This window comes from Bos indicus x Bos taurus, chromosome 22, assembly GCF_003369695.1.
Source record: "Bos indicus x Bos taurus breed Angus x Brahman F1 hybrid chromosome 22, Bos_hybrid_MaternalHap_v2.0, whole genome shotgun sequence".
NCBI lineage: Eukaryota > Metazoa > Chordata > Mammalia > Artiodactyla > Bovidae > Bos > Bos indicus x Bos taurus.
The window spans coordinates 42,841,810-42,854,915 of record NC_040097.1 but is presented as its reverse complement, the minus strand read 5'-3'; the positions used below and the strand labels follow the sequence as shown (position 1 = coordinate 42,854,915).

Below are 13,106 nucleotides of genomic sequence, written 5' to 3'. Positions count from 1 at the left end.
CAAGGCTTTGATTCTCTGGTGGCCGGGCTGGCTGTTCCATCTCTCGAACTATCAGCTTCTGGGACTTCTTTCCTTTTTACTTCTCTGCTTCCCAGCTCAGCCCCTGACTTATAATAATTACATGGAATATGTGTTTGCACAGAATGAATTCTTAAAGTTGGCCAAATCAGAGGGAGGTGATGAGTTTCACCAGAATAATGTTTGCACATTTTACTTTCATTGGGTCTTTCAATAGTGATGATAACTCATGTGTAACACACACTCAGTTCAGTTCAGTTGCTCAGTCGTGTCCGACTCTTTGCGACCTCATGAATCGCAGCATGCCAGGCCTCCCTGTCCATCACCAACTCCCGGAGTTCACTGAGACTCACGTCCATTGAGTCAGTGATACCATCCAGCCATCTCATCCTCTGTCGTCCCCTTCTCCTCCTGCCCCCAATCCCTCCCAGCATCAGAGTCTTTTCCAATGAGTCAACTCTTCGCATGAGGTGGCCAAAGTACTGGAGTTTCAGCTTTAGCATCATTCTTTCCAAAGAAATCCCAGAGCTGATCTCCTTCAGAATGGACTGGTTGGATCTCCTTGCAGTCCAAGGGACTCTCAATAGTCTTCTCCAACACCATAGTTCAGAAACACACACTCAGGAGCCGTCAAATGCTGTGTTACGAACTTTATAGGTTATTGTCATGAGGACAACTTTTAGGCCCATTCTATAGATGAAAAAACTGAGGCTCAGAGGTAATGGGATTCCCCAGATAGGAAGCAGGTGACAGAGCTGGGATTTGAACTCAGTGTGTCTACTCCATCCCAGAGCCTCAGAACTCAACCCACATGTGCGTGTGTGTATACATATGCATGTATGCAAATATTTGTGTGTGTGTATGTATTGTTAGAGCTTTTTTTTGACTGAAGTCTTAATCTGTTTGTGTCCTTTTGTCTGATATGAAAGTGTCCCTTCTCAGTACCATGTTCTAAAAGCACAAATGAAAATATGTAGGATTACAAAGAAAATGAATATTACTGAAATAATATCAATATGTAAAAGCTAATCTGTAATTTAGTAACATAACATGCCTTTGTTAAATTAATTAACAACACCAGTCATGGATTTAATTACTGTTATTTCAGAACAAGGATGAGTATGAGCAGTATGCCTGGCATCTCTCTTGGCTGTAATAGGATATGAAAATATCAGATTTCAGTCAGTATGAAGGACACAGGGCCTATAGCCAGTTATCTTTTTCTAACTTAAATGTCACATTCAATAGCTTTATTTGCTTTAAAAAAAAAAAAGCACAGAGGATGCTACACTGCCAGGGCTTTTGTTTTCATTTATAATGAAAAAAAAGAAATGTTTCATTTTGGTTAGAGGTTAGGTATATAAGGATGCACTATTTTTCTTCATTTCTGTTCCTTGATAATATCAATTCTATCCACAGATCCTTGTTTTAAAAAACCCCTCTCCTCTGTCTGTTGATACTAACAAGAGTAAAAACAAAATCTCCCTCCCACACTTTCTCTAAAATAAGCCTCAAATGCTGACCCCTCCCCCCATCAGAGCCAGACCCCTTAACAAGGACACTGGTGACCACAGGGCCAAAGTGGGGGTGGGGAGCACAGGTATCCCTCGGCAGGTGGGTGGCTGTCCTCCAGGATGAGGGCAGGGCTGGGCTCCATTCCCCTCCAACTCTTCTAGCCAGAGGACTAGCTGGGTCAGTCACCTTGGTGGTCAGCCATGAATCAGTACGTGGAAATGCCTCTTAGTCACACCACCCAAATAGCTGCTACCTTCCTAAGGCAGGTTTCTTATGGGGCATTAGTCAGCCAAGAGCTCTCACCCTGTGTTCCTGCCCTTTGGTGCCCCTGACACCAGCATCTGAAAGGACAGAGCCTGGGGTGCTGAGCTGCCTTGGAGGACATGGGCTGTACACAGACAACTGGTCTACCACCGTGTGTCTGCAGTGGGGCTGAAGAGGCCACTGTTCACTGGTCATTGCCTTTCCCAGACTTCTCTTCACTCAATGCCCTGTTAAAATGCAACAACCGGGAGCAGAATTGTCATACGTACATCACTGTGATACTGTAGAGATAACTGGGGTTGGGAGTGGCTCAGATGTGTGCAACGCTCAAATCTGAGGGCAGACAGTAAAAGAGGAGAAAAAGAGTGGTGTGTCTGTGTGTCTCTGTGTCTTTGAGATGGAGGAGGTCAAGGAAAACACAGAGTAATAGAACCTGACATTATTTGGCTCTTCCCTCCCATGTGTGCCAAGTTACTTCAGTTGTGTCTGATTCTTTGTAAGCCCATGGCCTGCAGCCCACCAGGCTCCTCAGTCCATGGGGATTCTCCAGGCAAGAATACTGGAGGGGGTTACCATGCCCTTTTCCAGAGATCTTCCCTCTTATACTTTCATGTGAAACACAGTCCACTGGACTCAAGTCTGCAAGGCAGGGACTAGAACTTTCTTTTTCATTGTCTTGTATTGAGCGCTCAGCAGAGTGCCTGGCATATAATAGGTATTAAATAAATATCTGCTAAATCAAGAAATGGTGACTATTAAGCTGTTTTAAAAAGCAAGACATCCGAGGCTTGGCGTGTCTAAGTGCCTGGGTAAAATCACCTAGCTGGGACCAACGAATGGTCTCCGTGAAGAGGACTACTTTTTAGAAGTGTAGCAACCAGACACCCAAGGCACATTGTTGCCATTGTCCTGATTTTTGCAGATGCTGTGACCCAGGTCTATTTATGGCCAGGTCTAAGTTTAGCTACAAAGAGAAGGTCCTGCAATCTGATATCTCAGAAGTCACCGGTGATGTCAGTAAGATGAACTTGGTCTTCCACGTTCTAGCACTTAACTTCCTATAGGATTTCTGTGCTGGGGCTGATGAGAAGAGGATACTAACAGCAGCAGGAGGAAATGTTATTTCGAGAACATACTATGCATCCAGGTGCTTTACATGCTTTCTCATTAGACTATTGCTTAAATATAGAACTATTATTAACTCTCTTCCTCAGATGAGGAACTAGAGGTCCAGAGAGGAGTAAGCAACTGGGTTGCAGACCCATGAAAAGGCAGAACTACACATCACATCTAGATCTCCATGCTTGCAAAGGTTGCATGTTTAACTGCTTCTCAAAATGGCCTTTAAACTGTGTGGCCAAAGCTACATTCACAGCCAAAATGTTCACCTGACCTTCTGAGCTTTGAGGGTATGAGGGTGACATGAAGTCAGGGGACCCTGGGCATGGAAGTGATGAAACAGAGAAGATATCCTTTTCTTCATTCTTTCAAGATGCTGTGAGCCAGTGCCTCTCTGCTACGTCACATGCAAATTTTGGATATAACATTTTGCCCCCATGTCCCCTCTGCCACCTGAAGGGACTGACCAAGCAGATCAGTAGATTCTTCTCAGCTCTTTTATCTAATGATTCCTTCACATTTTCTCCAAAGATTTATTTTACAAAGGAACCCATATTTTAAAATAGGAGGAGGGGGAAAAAATCAATACATACACATATCATATGGATTTAAAACAACTGCCACGGGCTGGACCCTGGCGCCAACTTTGTCCTACAAAAAGAGTGACTTGCCAAATAGAGCCTTTGGTTTCTTCTCCCTCAGCAATCTTATTTCCTTTTAAAGCATGTCCTGGTGGGGGCTCGGGCTGTGTTTTGCTTGGTCCTGATTCTTGTGTTATTGGGTAGACCGTGAGTCAGGCTGACCAGGCATGTAGAGAATACGCATTCCAGAGGCCAAGCTTATCCCCAGGATAGAATTTCCTGGAAGCTCTGGAGCTTGGATCTCTAGGATTTTTTTTTTTTTTGTCCAGTGTCCTTGCTTCTTCAGTAATTTTTGGATACTATTATATGATCCCTTAGATTGTCTCTCTACCAGCCTCCTCTCTAGACAGTTCTAGCAGACTTCTAGAAAACCAAAGGAACAGATCTAGGAAGTCTTTCTTTTCTACCTGGGAAATGGCTTTGACTTGGTGTGGATGACAGCATATACCTGGTTGTGGCCAAGAAACATCAGAGAGGTACAGAGGCCTGATAACCTTTGGCAAATGCTGGGCCATCCCCGAATCACCGTCAGCAGTGGGCTGACCTTCATCTGTGTGTGAAGCCTGAGGTAGTAATCCTAGTCCTTCTCCACCAGACTTCTGCTTCTGACAAAAGCCTTCTGGTGTCTTCCTGCAGTGGAAAGGGCTTCAGTTTTAGAGTCCGAGAAAAATGGGTGTGAGTTCTTAATCTGTCATTATAAGATCTTAGGTGAGTCATTGAAACCCTCAGTCTTCATTTACTCATGTGTAAAAAGGACATCATTATGTTTGTAATGTAGTCCTAAAGACTAAATGAAACAAGCGAGAGAAAACATCAGGCATCCTGAGTGTACTCAAAAGATGTCTCTCTTTTTTCCTTTCCCTTGCCTTTCCCCAAACTTGTCCATCCTAGCAGAGAAGAGATGAATCTTTGTGCAGATCCTCGGGGGGACCAGAGTCCAAATGGATCATGAAAGTAAGACCACAGGTAAGCACTTCTCATATGGAAGAGCAGACAGTGAACAAAGGCTTGATTTAGGGCTTTTCCAAAGCTTTGTGATTGTACTAGTATTTCTGCTTTTGTGAAAGCCCAACTGAAATTCCACATCAAATATTTAGGCCTAAATACCAAAAACAAGTTTAGGCCACTAAAACAGTCTAGGTCCACACAGGAGACCAGACTTCTTATTTCGCTGTTTCTTGAAAAGCTTTATAGAAGGCAGTTCTGGAGCTTCTGCAGATCTGGGCCATTGATATACTCTAAGCTCTGAGATTTAAAGATGCTTCCTTCTTGGAAAAATAGCTATGACAAACCTAGACAGTGTATTAAAAAGCAGAGACATCACTTTGCCAGCAAAGGTCCGTATAGTCAAACCTATCGTTTTTTTCAGTAGTCATGTATGGATGTGAGAGTTGGATTATATAAAAGGCTGAGCGCCAAAGAATTGACACTTTTGAACTGTGGTGCTGGAGAAGATGTTGAGAGTCCCTTGGACAACAACGAGGTCAAACTAGTCAATTCTAAAAGAAATAAACCCTGAATATTCATTGGAAGGACTGATGCTGAAGCTCCAATACTTTGGCTACCTGATGAGAAGAGTTGACTCACTGGAAAAGACACTAATGCTGGAAAAACTGAGGGCAAGAGGAGAAGGGGGCAACAGAGGATGAGATGGTTGGATGGCATCACTGACTCAATGGACATGAGTTTGAGCAAACTCAGGGAGATAGTGAAGGACAGGGAAGCCTGGCGTGCTGCAGTTCATGGGGTCACAAGGAATCGGACATGACTTAGGGACTGAACAACAGAGCTCCAAGAATGGGTTCAGGACTGAAAGTTGCATGGGAAATGAAGGAAATGGTACGACCTTGAGGGTCTCCAGTGGAAGTGGTTGGTGGCCCTGCACCTGGTGAGATCACAGCAGCAGCTGCCAGCCAAATCTTCCTAATCAGCAAATGAAGGGGAAGAGGGGACTATTTCCAAATGAAGGCACGTAGAGAGCAGCAGCTGTCTCTTCCTTGTGGAGGTCTCAAAAAGCTCTTCCCCAGTTCTGCTCTCAATGGAATGGCGTTTGTGTCCTGTTTTCCCATAATCATGTGTTATTTAGGAGACAGTCTGGGGTCCAGAAAAGGTCAGTGGACGGCAGGAGGAATGAAGTTTCCAGCCGTCATTCAAAGTCAGCCCCTTCTGAGGAAAAGCGACCTGTCCAAAGTCACCAGTAAATGCTTGCAGTTACTGTGACAGCTTGGCCCCTTGCCAGAAAACTCTGCTTATCATACATATTTCAGTGGTGTTGGATGAACATGGGGGAGATAAGGACTGCCAAGGTCTGTGCTTTCAGGACCGATTTCCACTTTATTATAAACACACTATTTTGAATGTGGAAGTTGAAAAGAAAGATTCTCCCTTGCAAAGGCAAATGGCATCTCTCTGTTGGAGCCCAGCTGACCCTAGAGGGTGGGTTACAAGAGGTACTATTCCCTGACTTCTCTGCTCCTGATCTAACCCTCCCTGGAAGTGGCCAGGGCAGCGGAGGGAAAGGAAGATGCTCATGTGAGTCTGCACATCTGCCCCTCCTCCTGGTCCCCAGCCTTTGCTGAATCCAGCTCATTCTTTTTCTCCCTCGTCACCTCTGGCCAGTTAACATGGAGAGGAGATCAAACTGTGGGATCTTCAGAGGGGAATGCCAAAGTCACTCCATGTCCTGCTTGTAGAACTGTTGGTCAGCTCTGGGCCAGGAGAAGGTCTTGGAGCTGAGATGGCTAGAATAAAGCCTAGAGCTGACCTGCGAGATACCTTTCCCTGCCCCCAACCACCTCAGGGGGCAGATGTATTGGTGCAAATCAATTGTCAACCCTAACCCCACATATTCGAATACGTCTGTGCGACATGACAAACATCCTCAGTGTACAAGTAATGGCTTTAGCCATCTGTCTGGGGAGAACTTTAAGGACTTGGATAATTTCTTTCTTTCTTTTTTAATATGGTTCTCTTTGGGCCAAGTTGCTTATACACCTATGGGCATGTCTCCAATGATTTGGCTATTAAAGTCTTTAAATGACAGCTTAATATATTTCTAAGATGGAGGGAGCCAAGGACAATTCTCGAGGAGCCGTGTTGACATTGGATCGGCTCACCCAGGCGGCGTGCCAGCAGTTTTGCACACGGCAGGAACTGGAGGTGAAAGCAGGAAGGGCTGAGTACAGGGGGGAGGGCGAAGCTGGAGGACAGGAAAGCCAAGAGGGACGTGATGTGGAGAAGGGGTGGAGGGAGACGCCCAGCTGACCCTGGCAATGCACTTGGATGAACCATCCTTTCATGCTCCTCGGACATTGTGCTGAGGGGTGAGAAATAGAACCCTCTGGAGCCGGTCCACTGGCAGGCACACAGGCAGCAGTGAACATGCTCTCAGACCTCTTTGTTCTAGTCCTTTCTAAATTCCTGCAAATGGTTCTTTGGCAGCCAAGAGCCTGTATTCTTGCAGAGCCTACTGGGCCCCGGCCCACCTTCTTAGCAGTCTCAGAGAAAGGACCTGACTACTCTGGGTCTCGGTTCCTATATCTATAAAGTGAGAAGAGCTCCATGTCTCCTTCTAGGCCTAACTATTCCAGGACTCCAGAGTGAAATGCTCACTGACTGATGATCTCTGTTGTGTAAGCAGATTTTGTATGTGTTAGGCTAGAATAAAGACAAGGTCATCAGTCCTTGTTCTAGGTTATCAAGGCCGCTGGCTTTCGTTCAGTTGAGTGAAAATTAGTTGCTCTTCAGATGGGCCAGTCATCTGAAGAAGAAAAGTATGTCCTCGTTCACCAAAAGACTCCATTCAGCAATCACACGCTCACTGAAATATACAACTACCACCACCGACAATAATAACGGCCAAGTCTACTTGCACTCAGGGGCTGAGCCCTTTGTATACATCAGCTCATTTAATGATTATGGGCCCCTTGGAAGGAAAGTTAAGTACTTTGGCCACCTCATGCGAAGAGTTGACTCATTGGAAAAGACTCTGATGCTGGGAGGGATTGGGGGCAGGAGGAAAAGGGGAAGACAGAGGATGAGATGGCTGGATGGCATCACCGACTCGATGGACCTGAGTTTGAGTGAACTCCGGGAATTGGTAATGGTCAGGGAGGCCTGGCGTGCTGTGATTCATGGGGTCGCAAAGAGTTGGACACGACTGAGAAACTGAACTGAACTGGGAGAGAGATGCTTTTAGTGTCTCCTCAGTTTTCAGATGAGGGCACAGACTCAGAAGTTAATCAGCTTGCACAGGGGCACATAGCTAGTAGGTGGTGGAGCTGGGATTTGAACCCCAGGCTGGTTACAAGAATACTGATGACTTAATAAACCAGAGAAGAACACACCCACAGTGGTGGTTGATTCCACCAAGAGAAATGGCATTTGATCTTCCAGGCTTTTTGTTACCAGGGAATGTTGGCTAGTTCCTGATTCTCAGGGAACAAGATCTCCATGCTAGGAAACTTTTTTCCCAGTCGAAAAACAAACCAGGGCTCAAGAGTAGCCAATGGGAGCATTTGGCTCAGTGCAGATAGGAGGAGGGAAGGGACTGTTTCTATACCCTGCCATGAACTAAGGATGGGACCCATGGCCAGTTCCCCTGTCTGCCTGGAATTGGGGAGATGATCTCAAAGGCTGCCCCAACTTGGAGATTTTAATGTTCTCTCTCTCAAAGACTGTTTCTGGCTTCCCAGCTCTTGGGATTCCCTGTGGCCCCCCTCCCTTTGGGTGCAGGGCAGCGGAGTCCTCATGGAGGCCATTTGAAACCACTTCTCATTTTGTAAATCGGTCCCTTGCAGCTCTAAGAGTCTATGAAATTGCTTCAAAATGCCTATGTGTGATTATGCCTCCTGAAGCCAAATGTTAGCAAATCCACCACTGTGGCAGATTTAAAAAGTAAATATGCCATAAAAGCTCTGCAGCGCGCTGTTGATACAACCCAGCATTTAACCGCCGATACACACCTCAGCAAGGAGAGATTTCCCCCCATTCCCTTCCCTTCCCTCGGCTTTCTGAGTGGAGGACCTGGGTTCATCACCCATGTGGTGATCCTCCTCCTGATTGTCACAGTCCCAAGGGGTAAAAAATATCCGCCCTTTCATCTATACCCACCACATTCTTTCACTAAGCCTGTAATTGGATCTAAATGGAAAATAAACCCTTTGCAGGGCAAGGAAGTTGGCACTAGAGGGTGACAAGTAGGAGACTGTGTTCCACCTCTAATCCGGATAATCACACTCTCCCATGCAAAGGAAAATAAAAACAAGGCTTCCTCCGAGTGGGGACCCGGGCTGTGCTGAGGAGAGAGGTTCCGTGTCTCCTGTCTCCCTTCACACATTAACTGTCCATCAGCTTGTAATAAAACCACCCTGAATCATCTGATGTGCCACTGGACAATGAGACACTGCCCCTTTCGCTCTGAACTCTTTTACTTTGGCTGAATCTGGGGAGGCAGTTCAGACACACAAATATGTTGGAGCTGCCACAAGTTAGAAAACAGTAACACACAGACTGTACTGTCTGCGAACACTATGGTCTTAGCTGGTTCACTCATAGTTTATTGAGTCATGCTGTGCGTGGCAGCCTGCGTCGGAACAGAAATGAGCAAGAAAGGTTTGTCCCTCAAGGGATTTAGAAAGATGGGCAGAAAAGTAAGAGCAGTGTGTGCCTGACTCATTAGTAGGTAGAAATTAACAGGACAGGTAGCTTACCAAGGTCTAACATGTTGTGAGAATTCCAGAGAAGGAGAGATGACTGGATTCTGCAAACAGTCTGGCAACTGTGAAGCGGGGGTGGGGGTGGGGGGCAGGAACATTCCAGAGAGATGCTCTCTGGATGAAGTCTGCCCTGGTGTACACATTCAGAAGGTCTGATGGACTCTGTGTGGGAGTCTGGGGCAGGTCAGCCTTGCAGGGGTACAGTCGTAAATTAGATACGTAAATCCTGCACCTCTAAGTGGCTGACTTGCATTTTGATTCTGACATAGTTTTTCTTTTTCTTTCCCCCTCTCATTCTATCCCGCCTTGCCCAGGTAATAGCAAATGTTTACAGGGGACTTTGCCTTGAAAGACCAAAACTCTGATTTTCCCTGAAATCAGAGTTTAAGTTTAAAAATAACTACTTTGGGAGAGAACACTACGGGGTACCATAGCTATTATTGCTGCTGTGAGGGAGGCGGGGCCTAACATCCCTCTATGGGAGACAAGGGAACTGAGGCTCAGAAAGGTGATGGACGTGGTTGGTCATTGTGGTGCAGCTAGAAAGTTGCACAGCTAGAAAGTGGCACAACTGGGGTTTCCATGCCTAAGGCTTTCCCATAGGCTCCGCTGCCTCCCTGAACCAACTCTCTGTGACCCTGAGACTCAGTTTCTTCACTGGTCTAGGCTGTCTCTGGGCTTCCTTCCAGTTCACAGGTCCTCTTAGCCCCTAGCCTGTGACAACCTCCCCCCTCCACGCCCCCGCCCCCCACGGTTTGCAGGTAAGTAACCATCAGGGATTGGAGCTAAGGGCACAGCTGCAGGCCCCTCGGGCAGTCATTCACCCATGACCTTCTGGGCTCCCAGCCAGCCCTTCTTGAAAGGGAAAAGTGAAGACCCTGGGGACAGAAATTAGTTCCCGTGTGCTGGAACTGTCGCCACTGCCAACACCAACTAAAGAAACTGGTTTCTTTGTATGTGTGTGTGAAAAACAGAAAATGTTGGGATGAGAGCACAGGGGTAGATTCCTTGTGAGTAAATATCACCCCTTCCCACCTTCACCTCAATCACTGGAGGAGGAGGGTAGGGTTCCTTGCCCACTCCTCCAAAAGCACAGAGTTAACATTTAAGAAAAAAGTTTTACCTTATTTAAATTTTAATTAGCATCATCAAAGAACCAAGATCTGTTGCAAATACTTTACACAAAGGCTTTTAAGAGTAGCATTTGGGGTATGTGCCTGTTAGCTCAAACCTGTATTCCCAACGATTCTATTTTCTATAAAGTCTTGGAATTTAGTGAACTTTTTTCTCCATACATCTACGAAAGCCTCTTCAAACAGGAGAGGGAAATGGGAAAATAAGGATCTGCCCAAGTACAGACAGATCTCAGCTCACCTTCTGAACTCTCGGGTTGAGGTCCTTGGCCACCTTTGCCATCCTCTTCGGACAGACAGCGCCTGGCTGCTCAGGCTTAGGCGCGAGGGCGTGCAGTGGGGACAGCTGTGCTTGAATGGCTAAGATCGCTGGCCCAGGGAGAGCTCTGTGAGCAGCCGGGTGCGGCGGGGCCCTTTAATTGGAGAGCGGGACTCCCTCTAAAACCTCGCCAGCCAATCGGCGCGGGCGCTTGCACTTGGCCAGCCAATCCCAGCTCGCGGGTACCCCCCCGACCCTTCGGGTGTTCGGGCCCGGCCGGGAGGCTGCGGCTGATTGAGCGCTTCCCTGACGTCAGTGAGGCCGCGGCCCCTGCCTGTCCGGGTGGCGCACATCTGTCCCTGAGCGGCAGGAATCCTTCCCCACGCCCTTCTCCTTTAAAGGACAACGGGTTGAGGGTGGGGCGGGCCGCCGGGGCCCTGCGATCCATTCAGGTCAAAAGGGAGAGTGATCAAACAGGGAGGCTTGGGGTATTTTTAGTGAACTGGGTCCAAAAATAAATGCTGAGCTGTGTTCTCCTGCCCACCCTTTCTGCCTTGTCGTCTGGAGGGTGTGAGGGGAGCGGGGGTGGGCAGGTGGTGTAGGCGGCAGCTTGACTCAGCTGGTTAGCTTTTCCCAAACCTGGGCAAGTTTGCCAATCACCGGAGAGGAGGTGAGATTCCAGTGAGTCGTGATTTCTTTATTTTTTTAAATTTTATTTTATTTTTAAACTTTACAATATTGTATTAGTTTTGCCAAATATCGAAATGAATCCGCCACAGGTATACCTGTGTTCCCCATCCTGAACCCTCCTCCCTCCTCCCTCCCCATACCCTCCCTCTGGGTAGTCCCAGTACACCAGCCCCAAGCATCCAGTATCGTGCATCGAACCTGGACTGGCGACTCGTTTCATACATGATATTATACATGTTTCAATGCTATTCTCCCAAATCTCCCCACCCTCTCCCTCTCCCACAGAGTCCGTAAGACTGATCTATACATCAGTGTCTCTTTTGCTGTCTCGTACACAGGGTTATTGTTACCATCTTTCTAAATTCCATATATATGCGTTAGTATACTGTATTGGTGTTTTTCTTTCTGGCTTACTTCACTCTGTATAATAGGTTCCAGTTTCATCCATCTCATTAGAACTGATTCAAATGCATTCTTTTTAATGGCTGAGTAATACTCCATTGTGTATATGTACCACTGCTTTCTTATCCATTCATCTGCTGATGGGCATCTAGGTTGCTTCCATGTCCTGGCTATTATAAACAGTGCTGCGATGAACATTGGGGTACACGTGTCTCTTTCCCTTCTGGTTTCCTCAGTGTGTATGCCCAGCAGTGGGATTGCTGGATCATAAGGCAGTTCTATTTCCAGTTTTTTAAGGAATCATGATTTCTTTAAAATTAATGTTTGTAAAATATTCATCTGCCTTTTATAACTTGCTTCCGTGTAAATCGTCCCGATTCAGGGAGGGAGAGAACACTGTCCTGATTTTATAAATGCCAACATATACATCTGCATTCCTGGAGTCCTATTTTCTCATGACAATCTCATAATTATCACAAGTGTTATTATAACATGATGATGTTGATGATGATCACTCCCATTTAAGAGATGAGGGAATATGATCAGAGAGGGTCAGTGCTTCAAAGCTGGACTTCTCAGTGAGGCTTTAACCAGGGAGAGGGAGGCTGAGATTTCACCTGGGTAGAAGGTGCTCAGGATAATGAGCCATAAACTAAGAAATTAATTTTTTTTTTGCAGATTAATTGGGTCATGCAGGTCTGGACAAGCAAGTTTTCTCATATCCTTGGAATGAAGTCTCTTGCAGCATCTCACAAGTCCTATAAGTCAAAATCTACCAGGACTCACTGTGCCACGCTGTCTGCCTATAAACCCACAGATATTAAGCCAGTTCCACAGACCTGGGTTCCTAGAGCCATTATCCTAGCCTAGACAGAGGATTAAACACAGTCCCTTTTCACCTTTTTTCACAGACAGAATACTGTTTGTCATGAAGTTTTCTTCCTGTCACCCTTTGCTGGAAACCAGGGCTCAAGTGGACTAAAACCTGGGTTGTAAGGAGACTGCCTGGAAAATCCCATGGATGGAGGAGCCTGGTGGGCTGCAGTCCATGGGGTCGCTAGGAGTCGGACACGACTGAGTGACTTCACTTTCACTTTTCACTTTCATGCATTGGAGAAGGAAATGGCAACCCACTCCAGTGTTCTTGCCTGGAGAATCCCAGGGACAGGGGAGCCTGGTGGGCTGCCGTCTCTGGGGTCGTACAGAGTCGGACATGACTGAAGCGACTTAGCAGCAGCAGCAGCAAGGAGACTGCAGAGTGGCTTCACAGGCATGGTGTGGCCTGATGTGAAGGGAATGGGGAGCTGCAGGTCACTACGTAGGGCTTTTTCTCTTCTTGGAGGTGCTT

The 13,106-nt window shown here is 46.6% G+C and overlaps 1 protein-coding gene across 1 annotated transcript in view; it reads right to left on the bottom strand.

Annotated features, from left to right (window-relative positions):
* LMCD1 (LIM and cysteine rich domains 1) overlaps positions 1 to 10,809 on the bottom strand; it is a 57,066-nt gene extending 46,257 nt beyond the window's left edge. Inside the window, exon 1 of the mRNA XM_027522516.1 lies at positions 10,649 to 10,809. Within this exon, the coding sequence (XP_027378317.1) occupies positions 10,649 to 10,690 (42 nt within the window). The 5' untranslated portion in view covers positions 10,691 to 10,809. The remainder of the gene's footprint in view (positions 1 to 10,648) is intronic.
* Between the last annotated feature and the right edge of the window lie 2,297 nt (positions 10,810 to 13,106).